General features: G+C 39.1%; 1 protein-coding gene across 6 annotated transcripts in view; it reads left to right on the plus strand.

Annotated features, from left to right (window-relative positions):
- The window catches only part of pacs2 (phosphofurin acidic cluster sorting protein 2), a 303,100-nt gene extending 293,860 nt beyond the window's left edge, over positions 1 to 9,240 (plus strand). For all 6 annotated transcript variants that reach the window (XM_072265280.1, XM_072265298.1, XM_072265287.1 and 3 more), the window contains one exon: positions 4,170 to 9,240. In XM_072265280.1, coding sequence (XP_072121381.1) covers positions 4,170 to 4,288 — 119 coding nt within the window. In that variant the 3' untranslated portion in view covers positions 4,289 to 9,240. The remainder of the gene's footprint in view (positions 1 to 4,169) is intronic.
- The last annotated feature ends 3,379 nt before the right edge of the window (positions 9,241 to 12,619 follow it).

Consider the following 12,619-nt stretch of genomic DNA (forward strand, 5'->3'; position numbering starts at 1 on the left):
GAGATGAATGTCCCTTGGATGCACTCCTATTCCTGCATTCACCACTGGGAGATTTCACATGGCTCATATTACTAAAAATATACAAATCCAGAATACCTTTATTTTTGCCCATTGACATAATTATGCTTTATTGTGAAGCATTTACTAGAAAGAAAAGTATTTAATCACATCAGAATCAAGAGGGAAAGACAGCAAAGCAATGGGCCCTTTGGCCTAACTTGTCCACTGGAATAACTTGTCAGAAGTGTAGCATAAAATGGGGGGAGAGGTGGCTTCTGCTGCATTTCTAATGGCAGGGAATAAATTGCGAGGAATTCCTGGGCACCATGCACAATAAACTCCTGGGTTCCTTTTAATAAACCTCATCATTCCTCTACTCCAAGTCTGGGTTGGCTGATGTTGTTTATTAAAGAAACAGGAGAACCATAATACTTGGCTTTTGGTTTCTGTGTTACTTCAGAAAGGAACAGGTAATTGGCCAGAAAGTAATTCAGATGCCTTGAAGTCAAGTGACATACTATTAATGCAAGTCATCCTCTCCTGATCAGCTGAAAAGAATTATTCCAACATATGATTTCTCTCCAGTGTGCACATTCAATTGATGAAGTAGAATAGTTAGTGCACAATGCATGGGAATCAGGCACTTGGGCAATATTTTGGAACTTTTTCTCTGTCTGTGGTGCTTTTCAAATGTGGTCTGACAAATGTCTTACAAAGCCTCAGCATTACATCTATGTTTTCATATTCTAGCCCTCTTGAAAAGAATGCTAAAATTGCACTTGCCTTCCTTACTATTGTTTCAACCTGCAAGTTAACCTTTAGGGAATCCTGCACTAGGGCTCACAAGTCTCTTTAAACTTCTGATTTTTTAAAATTTGATCCCTATTTAGAAAATAGTCGACACCTTTATTCCTTCTACGGAAGTGTATAACCATACACCTCCCTACATTGTATCCTATTTGCCACTTCTTTGCCCATTGTCCTAATCTGTTAACGTCCTTCTGCAGACTCCCTACTTTCTTAATACTACCTGCCCCTCCACCTATCTTTGCATTATCCGCAAACTTGGACACAAAGCCATCAATCTAGATCTTTAATATGTAACGTGAAAAGTTGCAAGTAGCAGACCCAATACCGATCCCTGCAGAATGCAACTAGTCACCGTAACCAACCAGAGAGGCCTCCATTTATTCCCATTCTTTGCATTCTGCCTGTCAGCTAATCTTCTATCCATGCTAGTATCTTTCTTATAATACGATAGGCTCATATCTTGTTTAGCAGCCTCATAGGGAGCACCTTATCAAAGGCTTTCTAAAAATCCAATTAAACAACATCCACTGACTCTCATTTGGCTATTCTGTCTGTTATTTCCTCTAAAGAGTTCCAACACATTTTTCAGGCAAGATATCCCTTTAAGGAAACCATGCTGAATTTGGCCAATTTTTAACATGTGACTCGAAGTACCTCAAAACCTCATCCTTAATATCTTGCCAACCACTGAAGCCAGGTTAACTGACCTATAACCGCTTTCTTTTGCTTCCCTCTCTTCTTAAAGAGTAGAGTGACATTTACAATTTTTTGGTCATCCAGAACCACCCCAGAATCTAGTGATTCTTGAAAGATCACAACTAATACCTCCACAATCTCTTCAGCTACCTCTTTCCAAACCCCAGGGTGTAAACCATATGGTCCAAATGATTTATTTACTTTCAGGCCTTTCAGTTTCTCAAGCACCTTCCACATTGTAATAACAACTACACTCACTTCTGCCCCTGACACTCTTGAATTTCTGGCATGCTGCTGGTATCTGCAAAATACTTATTCAGTTTGTCTGCCATTTCTTTGTTATTACCTCTCTGGCATCATTTTCCAGTGGTCTGATGTCCACCCTTGCCTCTCTTTTTCCTTTTATGTATTTGGGAAAAAACTTCTGGTACCTTTTATATCACTGAGTAGCATACCTTAATATTTCATCTTTTCTCTCCTCATTGCTTTTCCTCTCACTTCCCACTAGTTTTTGCTATATTATATGCCCTCTCTTTTGCTTTTATGCTGTCTTTGACTTCTCTTGACAGCCACATTTGCCTCATCCTCCATTTACAACACTGTTTCTTCTTTGGGATGAACGGATCCTGCTTCATCCAAAGCTCCAGACATTGCTACTCTACCATCATTCCTGCTAGTGTTCCCTTCCAATCAGCTTTGGTCAGCTGTTCTCTCATGCCTCTGTAGTTGCCTTAACTCTACTGTAATATGGGTACATATGATTTTAGCTCTCTCTCTCAAACTACAGGGTGAATTCTATCTCATTATGATCACTTCTCCTAAGGGTTTCTTTACCTTAAACAGCCTAATCAAATCAAGACCATTACATAACACCTAATCTAGAATTGTCTTTTCTCTAGTGCTCTATCAATCCATCTCAGAGGAATTCTACATATTCGCTTTCGTGGGCTCCAGAAACAACATGATTTTCCCAATTTACCTGCATATAAAAGACCCCATGACCATCACAGCAATGCCTTTTTCGATCTCCGTTATAATTTGTACCCCACATTCTGTGTAATGTTCAAAGGGCTTTATACAGTGCAACTCATATCAGGGTCTTTTTACCTTGCAGTTTCTTAACTCTACCCACAAGGATTCTGTGTCACTTCTTTCTGAGGATTTGATTTCATTTTTACCAATAAAGTCTCCCACCCCCTCTGCTCAGCTGTGATCTTCTTTCAGCCATGACTCCATGATGTCTACAATGTCAAACCTGCGCTGTAAGGTCATCTACTGTATTTTGCATACTGCATGCATACAGATATAACACCTTTGATCCTGTATTGACCCCTTCTTTTCAATTTTGTCTCCATGTTTTCTGAAGTTAAATTCTTACTCCTTTCTAAGCTTTTTGTCTTATTCTTTATTCTGGAGATTTCAGTAACCTCTCCTACACTATCCTCTTATATTTCATCCATACTTTCCGAAGCTGTTGAACCCACCCTCTTACTATTTAGTTTGAAGCCCTATCCACAGTCCTACTTGTGAGATTCACTGGACCCGGGCTCAACATGGCTCACACGATCCTGTCCCCGCAGAACAACTCCCTCCTTCCCCAATGCTAGTGTCAATGTCCCGCAAATTCAAAGCCACTCCTCTTTGAACCACACATATAGTTGTCTGCTCTTATGGATTCTGTACCGATTTGCCCATGTTTATCTATGTTACCAGTGATCGAACACTACAGCTGTAGAGTCCCAATGGACCAAAATCTTGTGCTGACCTTTTAACCTCCTCCAAGATCAATCTAACTCTTCCCTCTCACATAGCCTTCCATTTGTCTTTCATCCATGTGCCTATCTAAGAGTCTTTTAAATGTCCCTAATGTATCTGCCCTACCACTATCCATCAGTGTGTTCCATGCACTTACCACTCTCTGTTAGATATTTACATCTGGCAAACCCTTATACTTTCCTCCAATCACCTTAAAAGTATGTAGCTTAAAAGTAAGCAACAGTGGGCTCCACAGACTGTCCTAGCTATCCTGAGTCATATGGCTAACAGTAGTACTTCCCTAGGATTTCATATAGTCAGCTGAATCCATTTTTAACAGCACAGTCATTTCAAATTTTTCTAAGTCAAGAGAGAACACCAAAAGAATAGAGTGTGTTCATCACGAGATATGGAAGAAAGCCCTGACTGGTACATTTCAATCCCCAATACTTAAAGTTGGTCATAATTATCTGTGTTTGAAGCTCAATGAATTAGCAAACTAGGGAGCTTACTCAAAACATTAAGAACTGTCACAAGGAATCTTGAGTTACTTACTTGGCAGATGAGCACAAGATAATGAGTAATCATGCTACGATGGTGATTATTTATAGTAGCATGTAACATGTAGCAGGTACAAGCCTTACAGCCCATTGTGCCCAAGCAGATCTTTGAAAGAGCCTTCTAGTTAGAAGTGCCCTACTCCTCTTTATCCAGAAACTTCTTTTACTGTTAAATTGAATTTCTGTTTGGAGTCTCTGAATGAACTTGCTTCCCACTCTTTCACCATTCCAGATGATTATTACCTGCACAAAACAAAGTTTCAGCTCAGTCAATTATTTTTGAATTAAAAACGAAAATGAATACTTGTTTTAGCCAATGTGCTCAATCTTTCTCTGCTTCTCTTCCAGTAACGATTGATGGAGTGGAGTGGAACGACGTGAAGTTTTTCCAGCTTGCAGCTCAGTGGTCCTCTCATGTGAAGTATTTCCCAATTGGCATTTTCACCCATTTGAAATCTGCTTATTAAACTTTCTCAGCTGTGCTGGGCTGAAAACCAGCAGCTACCCAGTGCCAAGAACCCTTTGCAAACTGCAGGCACCTGCTGCTTGTGTGCTATTTCAGAGCTTTTCATCAATTAATTTTTTTTTTTGAAAAGGACGTTCCAAGGCAAGGAATACTACAAAAAAAATCTTTCCAAGTCTAACCAGAAGTTTATGTGGGCGCATCTGCAGCATTGGTTCTCTGCAGCAAGGGAAAGATGGCATTCAGATTCAGACGTGTGTGATGAACTTACCACATTGTGTTGTGCTATTACCTGTTTTGTTTGGTTCTCGACAGATGGGGGTAAAGCCTGAAGTTTGAAGAATGGGTGGCAAACCTGTTCACTACCTTGCATTATCCATGCAGAACAAAGATTAATAGTAAAAAAACTGACTTAAATTGGATTTTTTTGCATTGGGCTATAGTTGTACTCCTTGGAATATAGGTGGTATAATCTTCTCCCTGGAAATCCACTGTGAATCGTGAGTCAAGTTGTTCTTTGTCACATACCCAAGACCCACCAGCCACTTCAATTGTAGCCACACGCACAGACTCCAAATAAAGTCTGAGAGTGATTGCCACTAGATTATTTTGCTTATTTCATTTGAGCTTCTTTAATAAGGGTCTCAGCTACCAAACAGTGTACAGTCTTAGCTTGGCGGCTATGAAAGGGGAGTTACCTGGCTGTGGAGCTTCAGGTCATCCCACTAAATGCTCTCTCACCTTCCAAAGCTGGCAAGTAGGTTTGGTTTTTACTGGTCACACCGACTAGCTGCTACATTTCTATCGCACCACTTTTTAATAAAGCTGTAGTATAACTTTTTCGTGTTTTCCTTTTTCTGGTGTACTTCCCGGGGTCTTTTCCTTTGTGATGCCTGATGAGGAAGCAAAGTGATGAGATCTTTCATACACCAGCCTCATTATTACCACAGGGGCTTTGTTTCCACCGTGTGATCTAGTGCAAGATTTCCGAAATGCTCAGCTTCAGATAACATTTTGTGCTCATATCCTGGGTTCTATAGATTTTTAACTGTTGTCTTTTGGTTCTGGAGTGGACAGCAGTGGGATGCTCTTTATTCCAATTGTAACATAAAGCCATTTAGGAAATAATCTGTGTAATTTGAGTGCACCTATCGCTAAAGAGGAAGGATGCCTGTTTTCCTTGTGGTCTTGCTTATAATTTGCAATGTATATAACAGTTTGTTGGTATTAGCTTTGATATTTATGGCATAATTTGTATGGATCTGAGTAGGCCTCCTGAAAGAATATAGTCTCTTGAAGGAGTGCAGATTGATTTTTTTTTTGACACTAATAATTTATGTTGTACAGTTTTATATAGACTGGTGCAGTGACAGTGCAGAATCTGCCACTATAGGCACCAAAAGGTACTTGCTGTTAATGTAATGAATCTCTTCCCATCCCTCTTTCACCCTGCCAGCCCCCCCTCCCCCATATAAATTGTATCAGTGCAAAAACTCTTAACATAATGTGTGTGACTTGCGTTTGAATATATGGGTCAGAGTTAGGCTTGTAGCTCATCTGAAAATAAACCATGTTTGCATTGAGTCCCTTCACACTGAAAATAATTAATAATCTCATTGTGAAATTTAACCTTAACAGTGTGTAGTTTTCTGCTTCTGCAAATACCTCAGATCTTTTTATTTTAATGTGCCAAAATATTTTTAAGTAATACGTAATTCTGGGTGAGAATTCATTAGATCTCACCTGCCTTAAGCGCAACTAAATCAGGATCTGGCCCTGCAGGGTGTAATATGCCAATGAACTAGTGCCTCAGAGTGCATCAGGAGTGTTTTATTTGCAGGTGGAAAGGTGACACGGAACACTGCAAATATCAATGTCTTAAAGATTAAATAACTCAAACACATAAATGTCTGTTTTGCCTTCAGGATTTGTGGTGCTAGAATATTCATCTCTGCTTTATAAGTCTGTGTGCGACAGTACATTCACACATATCTAGTCTTACTTTATAGCATCTGATCTACAGAATGTAACACCAGTCATCAATAATCAGGGTCTATTTCATTACTGTCTGCAGTTCCTATGTGGCGCTTAAATCTCTGACCTGTTTATTATAGGCACTATCTTTAAATAGTGATTTTACACAAGTCACTCATTTCAGAGGTTCTTACCACTAGTTACTGTGAGTAGATAATGTTGCACCGTTTATGAAAGTGACGTTGAGGTAGATGGGCATAAGTTCTTGAGAATGTGTAATCTTTGTTTAGGTGGCTGCCTTACTCTTCTTCCTGTTGCAGTGAGGATTTTCCAGATGACTGAGCTCAGTGGGGTGAAATCAGACATGAATAGAAAGGCATGAGCTCAATTTTGACATTGTTCATACAGTGCAACCCAATATATAGTGTGGCATATATTGTCAACCCGTGGCAATTTTGCATCCTCTTGTATCTGAATTTAGAGCCCATTATCACCACTCTTCACCACCCTTGGAACTGTAAGCGTTCAAGCAAATCTCTCTTCAGTTCAGTAGATTTCTGGTCTGTATTGAACTGGACTGTACATGAGAGTCTCTGGTTTGATGCCTGATCAGCAGCATTGCAAGGTAAGGTATTACAATGAACTTGCCGCACCCCAGGGTTAGGCAAAAGGAAAAGTCCACTATTGTTCTTGTACCTGATCTCTCCACCTTCCCTCCCCCTCTCCTACACCACCTCCCTCCTATTAACCTGTTTCCCCCCCCCCCCCCCAATCTGCTACCTCCCTCCCCCACTGGGTGGAAGGTGGTTGTGCTTAGATGTCAGATATGAATAGAGTTGGCTTTGGTGATAATCCTGCAGCCCAAGCACTCCTGGTTTTTAGCAGCCACCTGCACCCTGTAAAGTGGTGACCACTGAACCAAACCCTGTGAGAATCTGCGTTCTCTGTAGAGGAAGTAATAGTGGTAGGATGGAGAAAGGATTTTTTTCAATACATACTGTTGCAGCTTACTGGATTAACTTCCACATGGAGATGTTCCACAAATAAATACTATCGGTTAGGGGATACAATATGCACACTACTTTTTCAACTTTAATTTCTGGAACCAGCAAATGCAACTTTTACAGAGGTACACTGGTACCATATACACAGCTTTGCGTGAGTGGGGACAGGGCCCCTCTGCTTTTATCTTTGTTGTTGGAGACAGGGTTTCTGAAATCCATGCTATCTGACTGACCTACTGATTATTTGGGATATAGCCACTGATTTTCTCATATTTATTTTCCATGTTAGAATATGGCTGAATAAATAAAACGGCATAACCGATACTGACTGAATTAACCTTACATACCAAGGGCAGCTTTCTATATGTGGAAATGTACAAGTCTACTCAAAATGGTACCATGCTAATTCTGCACTTGTAATATGTCAACATGTGTTACTCACATACTGCTACCAGGTCCTGAAGAGCTCATGCTATTTCCTTTCTGTTCAAGGATTGTTATGTTCTAGGTCTGTGCCTGACATTCAATAACTATCATTTAATATTGACTTGTGTAAAGGGCATTTGCAGGCCTCCTTCACAAATCACTCGATAAAGAGGAAACATTGCAGATGAAAACTCAGCATTTTGATCCCAGTTGTCCAGTTGGCTAATCTGGCCTTGGGTTCAGAAGCGCATGCTAGTTTAGGAAAGTGCTGGCCACTGAGATGATGCCTTCAATGTTGAAACAATATGCTATCCAGTTACCCATCAAGAAAGGTTACTTAGATAAGGTATTGGAAATTTGTCATCATCTGTGGGACTACGTTGGAAAGGGTCAGAGGCTACTATTAAAGAAATTAAACCTTTTAAACCATGCTGATTTTGTTCCTTCAGATGGCTGATTCCTAGAATCCAAAGAGTGTAATTTCTAGATATCATTGGCAGAATGATCTTGAAACATGACTTTAAATTGAGTTAATACAAAGCAGGAGCACAACATTATTGTGACATTGCCATATGGTCCTTGGAAATCTTTTGTGTATTTTCCATTCAATTTGTCTGAAAATGGGCAAATGTTTGAACAAACATTTTTTAAATGTAGGGATCAGCCTCGTTCTCACTAAAAGATGATCATGCAATGCTTAGTGAACAGATGAAATGTGTTGGAGACCAATCAAGTTTAACAGTGCAGGTGAATCCAGTGAAGACAATTTAAACAATTGGTTGAAATATAATGGTGGGGTATCCTTCTGAGCTGCAATTAACTTAGTGAACATTAATCATAGGTCCATCACTGCACATGGATATGCAAAGAATGTGAAAATATTTGCTTTGTTCTTGTTTCACCTTTGTTATTCTGTTTTATTGGGTTTATGTTGCTTTTCTTTGTACTGGCCTCCATAAGTGTTCAGAGGCACAGTTCTATCCACTGCTGCAAGACTCTTGGGCAGTTCTCCAAAACGGAAGTCAGTAAGTCTTTTATTAAAAATGCAAAATTTTAGGTGAGGAGAGTAGGAATTGAGAAGGGTTGGAGGTGTTGCCCAATTTTTAATAATACCCGTGCCAGAAGAGAGAAGTAAACAAATCAATAAAACATTCACTATTTTAATATTCAGCATTCTTTGCTTCTAAATCTTATAATAATAGAGTGCAATTTGTTATCCACTGAAAGCACTTGCCCTCTGACCTGGAAGCATTATGGAAGTACTGTGTGTGAAACCTCTGTACAAATGTGAATGGTTTCAAATACAGACACACCATGATGTGAAAATTTGCACTGTTTTGCTGTCAAGAATAAAATCTTAAGTCTTTTAATTTTTTAATTAAAATGTTTTGAATTTTCACTTTAGAAGGCTGATATATGATACAATTGCAGTATTTGTGTTTTACAACCCCACTGTAGTGCAAGTTTGCTTTTCTTTACATGTTGGTGAAAACTTTATGAAGGAACAGACATGCAATACATTGGATTACTACAAATAAATAAAGTAACCTTTACCTGTGTTTCGTGTCATTGCATGGAATTGGTTATTCATTCTGTCTTGAAAGTTTTATTCACTGTTTTTTGGCTCAATGGCCAACCACATTTATATAGGACATTTGAACAAAGCATCCAATGATTCTTCAGGAGAGCACAGATAGTTTTGACAGAAGCCTTTTAAGGAGATACTTAAAAAGATGGCTTGAAGTTTATTCAGATATATGTTCTGAGAAAAGTTTAGAAAAAATATAGTAAGAGAATTCCAGAGTTTGGGGCCTAGAGAAGTAAAGGTGACAAGAATAGAAAGATGAGGAAGAGGCCAAAGTTAGAGAAATGAAACCTCTACAGAGGATCTAGGACTGGATGGGGATCAGAGGATTGAGTCCCTGGAGAGATTTGGATTTAAAATGTGTTATTGGCTTTTTAGAAGTCAAAGAACGTAGGACTATAGTTGTATGTCATTGAGGGAGTTCCCGTATGCTTGTTCATTCACTGAACAAAAAAAATCAATTTGCAATTCTCCAAATCCTGCCTCTTTGCCTCTTCTGAAAACTTGCAATAGGCAGGAAAAAGCCCCATGATTATTATATACTTTAATGTTTACACTTTTTCATAACTTGCTTCTAAAGTGACTTGTTTATGTCAGTGGTAATTATGTCCTGAATTTCCTGATCCTTGAGTCCTTTATACTTGGAAACTAAAGGGTAGAAAAGACTATGGCAGAATTAATGTTTTGGATTTCGTAGAAGTAGATTCATAGTTGAGAGTAGGTAAGGATAATACAGCAGAGTTAACAAAGGATGGGGAAGGCAATGCAATAAATAAAGCATTTGAATCTCCAACAAATCAGTGTTTGGTAAGTTTAGTGTTTGCATGTTTAGTTTGTTGCTTGAACTAGCAGAAAATTCTGTATGTCAACATCTAGACAGATACTTTATTGATCCCAAAGGAAATTACAGTGTCATAGTATCATAACAAGTGCACAGATATACAAATATTTAAAGAGAAGTAAGGAGGAGTAAAAAAAAGGTTACCCTAAAAATAAGATGTCAAAGATGACAAGATTTCCAAGTTCATACTGATAAGACGGTAGTGCAAGAATTACAATAATGGTGCACATTCACACTGTCCAGATAGGAAGAGATGGTAGTATTGCACAGGGTATCTGCGATAGCAGGGTGTGGTTAACAGAGTTCTGGTAAGCAGGTTAATAACATTTAACAGGAGGAGGTTGACTCAGAGCCTAATGGCCGAGGGTAAGAATTACATTATATAGCACTCTTTGGAGCCGTACAGTTGGCTTAGTCTATTACTGAAAGTACTCCTCTGTCCAGCCAAGGTGGTATGCAGATGGTGAGAAACATTGTCCAGATTTCCAGAATTTTCTGGAGGGTCCTTTGTTCTACCACAATCTTCAGGACGTCCAGTTTGTCTCCTATAACAAAGCCAACTTTTTCAATCAGTTTATTGAGCCTGTTGACATCACCTGTGTTGATGCCATTGCTGCAGCACACCACCCCATAAAAGATTGTACTGACAACAACAGGCTGGTAGAACATGTGAAGGAGAGGCTTGCATACTTCAAAGGACCTCAGTTTCCTCAGGAAGTAGAGGCAACTCTGGCTCTTCTTGCATACAGCATCTGTGTTGGTGGTCCACTCAAGTCTGTCATCTAGGTGCACCCCCAGGTACTTGTAGATCATCACCACATCCACATCCTCATAGCAACAGGGAGCAGTGCAGGCTTGGTCTTCCTAGGATCCATCTCCATCTCCTTTGACTTACTGATGTTGAGCTGCAGATTATTCAGTTTGCACCATTCAACCAAGTCCTCCACCAGGGCCTTGTATTCATCCTCCTGTCCTCCTTTTATACACCCAACTATTGCTGAGTCATCAGAGAATTTCTGCAGATGACATGATTAAGTGCTGTACTTGTATTTATTTACTAGTCTCTCAATACTTTTTAAAAAATTCTAGTCTTCCCATCAAAGTTCATAGCCATACACATTTTCCAACAATATACTCTGTATTTGCAATTTCCTAGCTCACTCATTTACCTTTTTAGATCCTTGTGTCCTGTAGTATGCATTGCTGCCTAAACATTTTGCCATCAACAAATTCGGTCTTTTCATGCAAATGTAAAATGTTAACTGCTGAGCACCCAGGTCTGATCATTACACCAACCTACTGGCTATATCCAGGCTACCTAACTTCAATACAACAACTTGTTCATTCTGAGTTTTCCTGTCCTTCAGACAATCTTCTATTAATGTTAATGTGTTACTGCCAGTCCTGTGAGTTTTTAAGCAGAATTAAGACAAGTGGCAGAATGGATAGCAAATTATAGAGAGTAGAACATAAAGGCAATTACACAACCTGTCAAAGCTGGAAAGCAATGTCCTACTTGAACTAAAGTGATTTATGATTTACATCAAATATTTGATTGGAGATTGGAAATATAATTTCAAAACTGTGGATCTGAAATTGACACAATGGGACTGACTGTGAGAAAATATTGTACAATGTTAATGAATGTGCAGAATGTTTTTTTAATTGGGGAAAACACATCAGTACAGATAAATATATTTGGTAGGAAGAATAAGAAGACTGTGACTGTTGAAAAACTGTGAAAACAGGATAGGAACAACAATCCAATGATGCAGACACATGAACCACCAACAACAGAGAAGCAATGAATAAGGCAAAGCAAAGAATTACATTTTATTTCTAAAGGAAAAATGAGAAGTTATGGATTTTTTCTTTTAAATTTACTCTACATAGTGCACTAGCTTTATAAAGTTTAATTCCCTTAATATCCAAGTATTTTTACGATTCCTGTCTGAAGTATACATACATTCAGTGACTGAGTGGCCACGGTGTGACTGAGTAGAGAATTACAAAGGTTCACAACACTTTCTGTTAAAGAAATAACCATCTGGGGGCAAATGTCCTGTGTCTTGTCAAGCTCAGTAAATATGTATGTTTCAGCTTTATCTCAAGTTCAAGTTAGGGTTATTAGACCAGTCCTATCTCATAAGCTAATAACCACACCGCACCCCCCCCCCCCGCCCAAATTTCAGAAATCAATCTGGTACCTTTGTTACTGTCCAGTCAACTTCAATTTTATTGCCATATCAACCAGGTTCATGTATACTGCCAAATGGAACAACGTTCCTCCGGACCAAGGTGCACAACGTAGTACATATAATTCATATACAACACGTAGTATTATCACCACAAATAAGTTAAATGATCACGTGCACTTATGTCATTAGTTAAAAAACAAACAATAATGCTACTGGAGCTCGATACGGTACCTCCTGCTTGATGGTGGAGTGGTCAAACAGTTTGTTGGATGGATGGGAGGGATCTCGGATTATACTAAGGGCACTG

This window comes from Mobula birostris, chromosome 1, assembly GCF_030028105.1.
Source record: "Mobula birostris isolate sMobBir1 chromosome 1, sMobBir1.hap1, whole genome shotgun sequence".
Taxonomy (NCBI): domain Eukaryota; kingdom Metazoa; phylum Chordata; class Chondrichthyes; order Myliobatiformes; family Myliobatidae; genus Mobula; species Mobula birostris.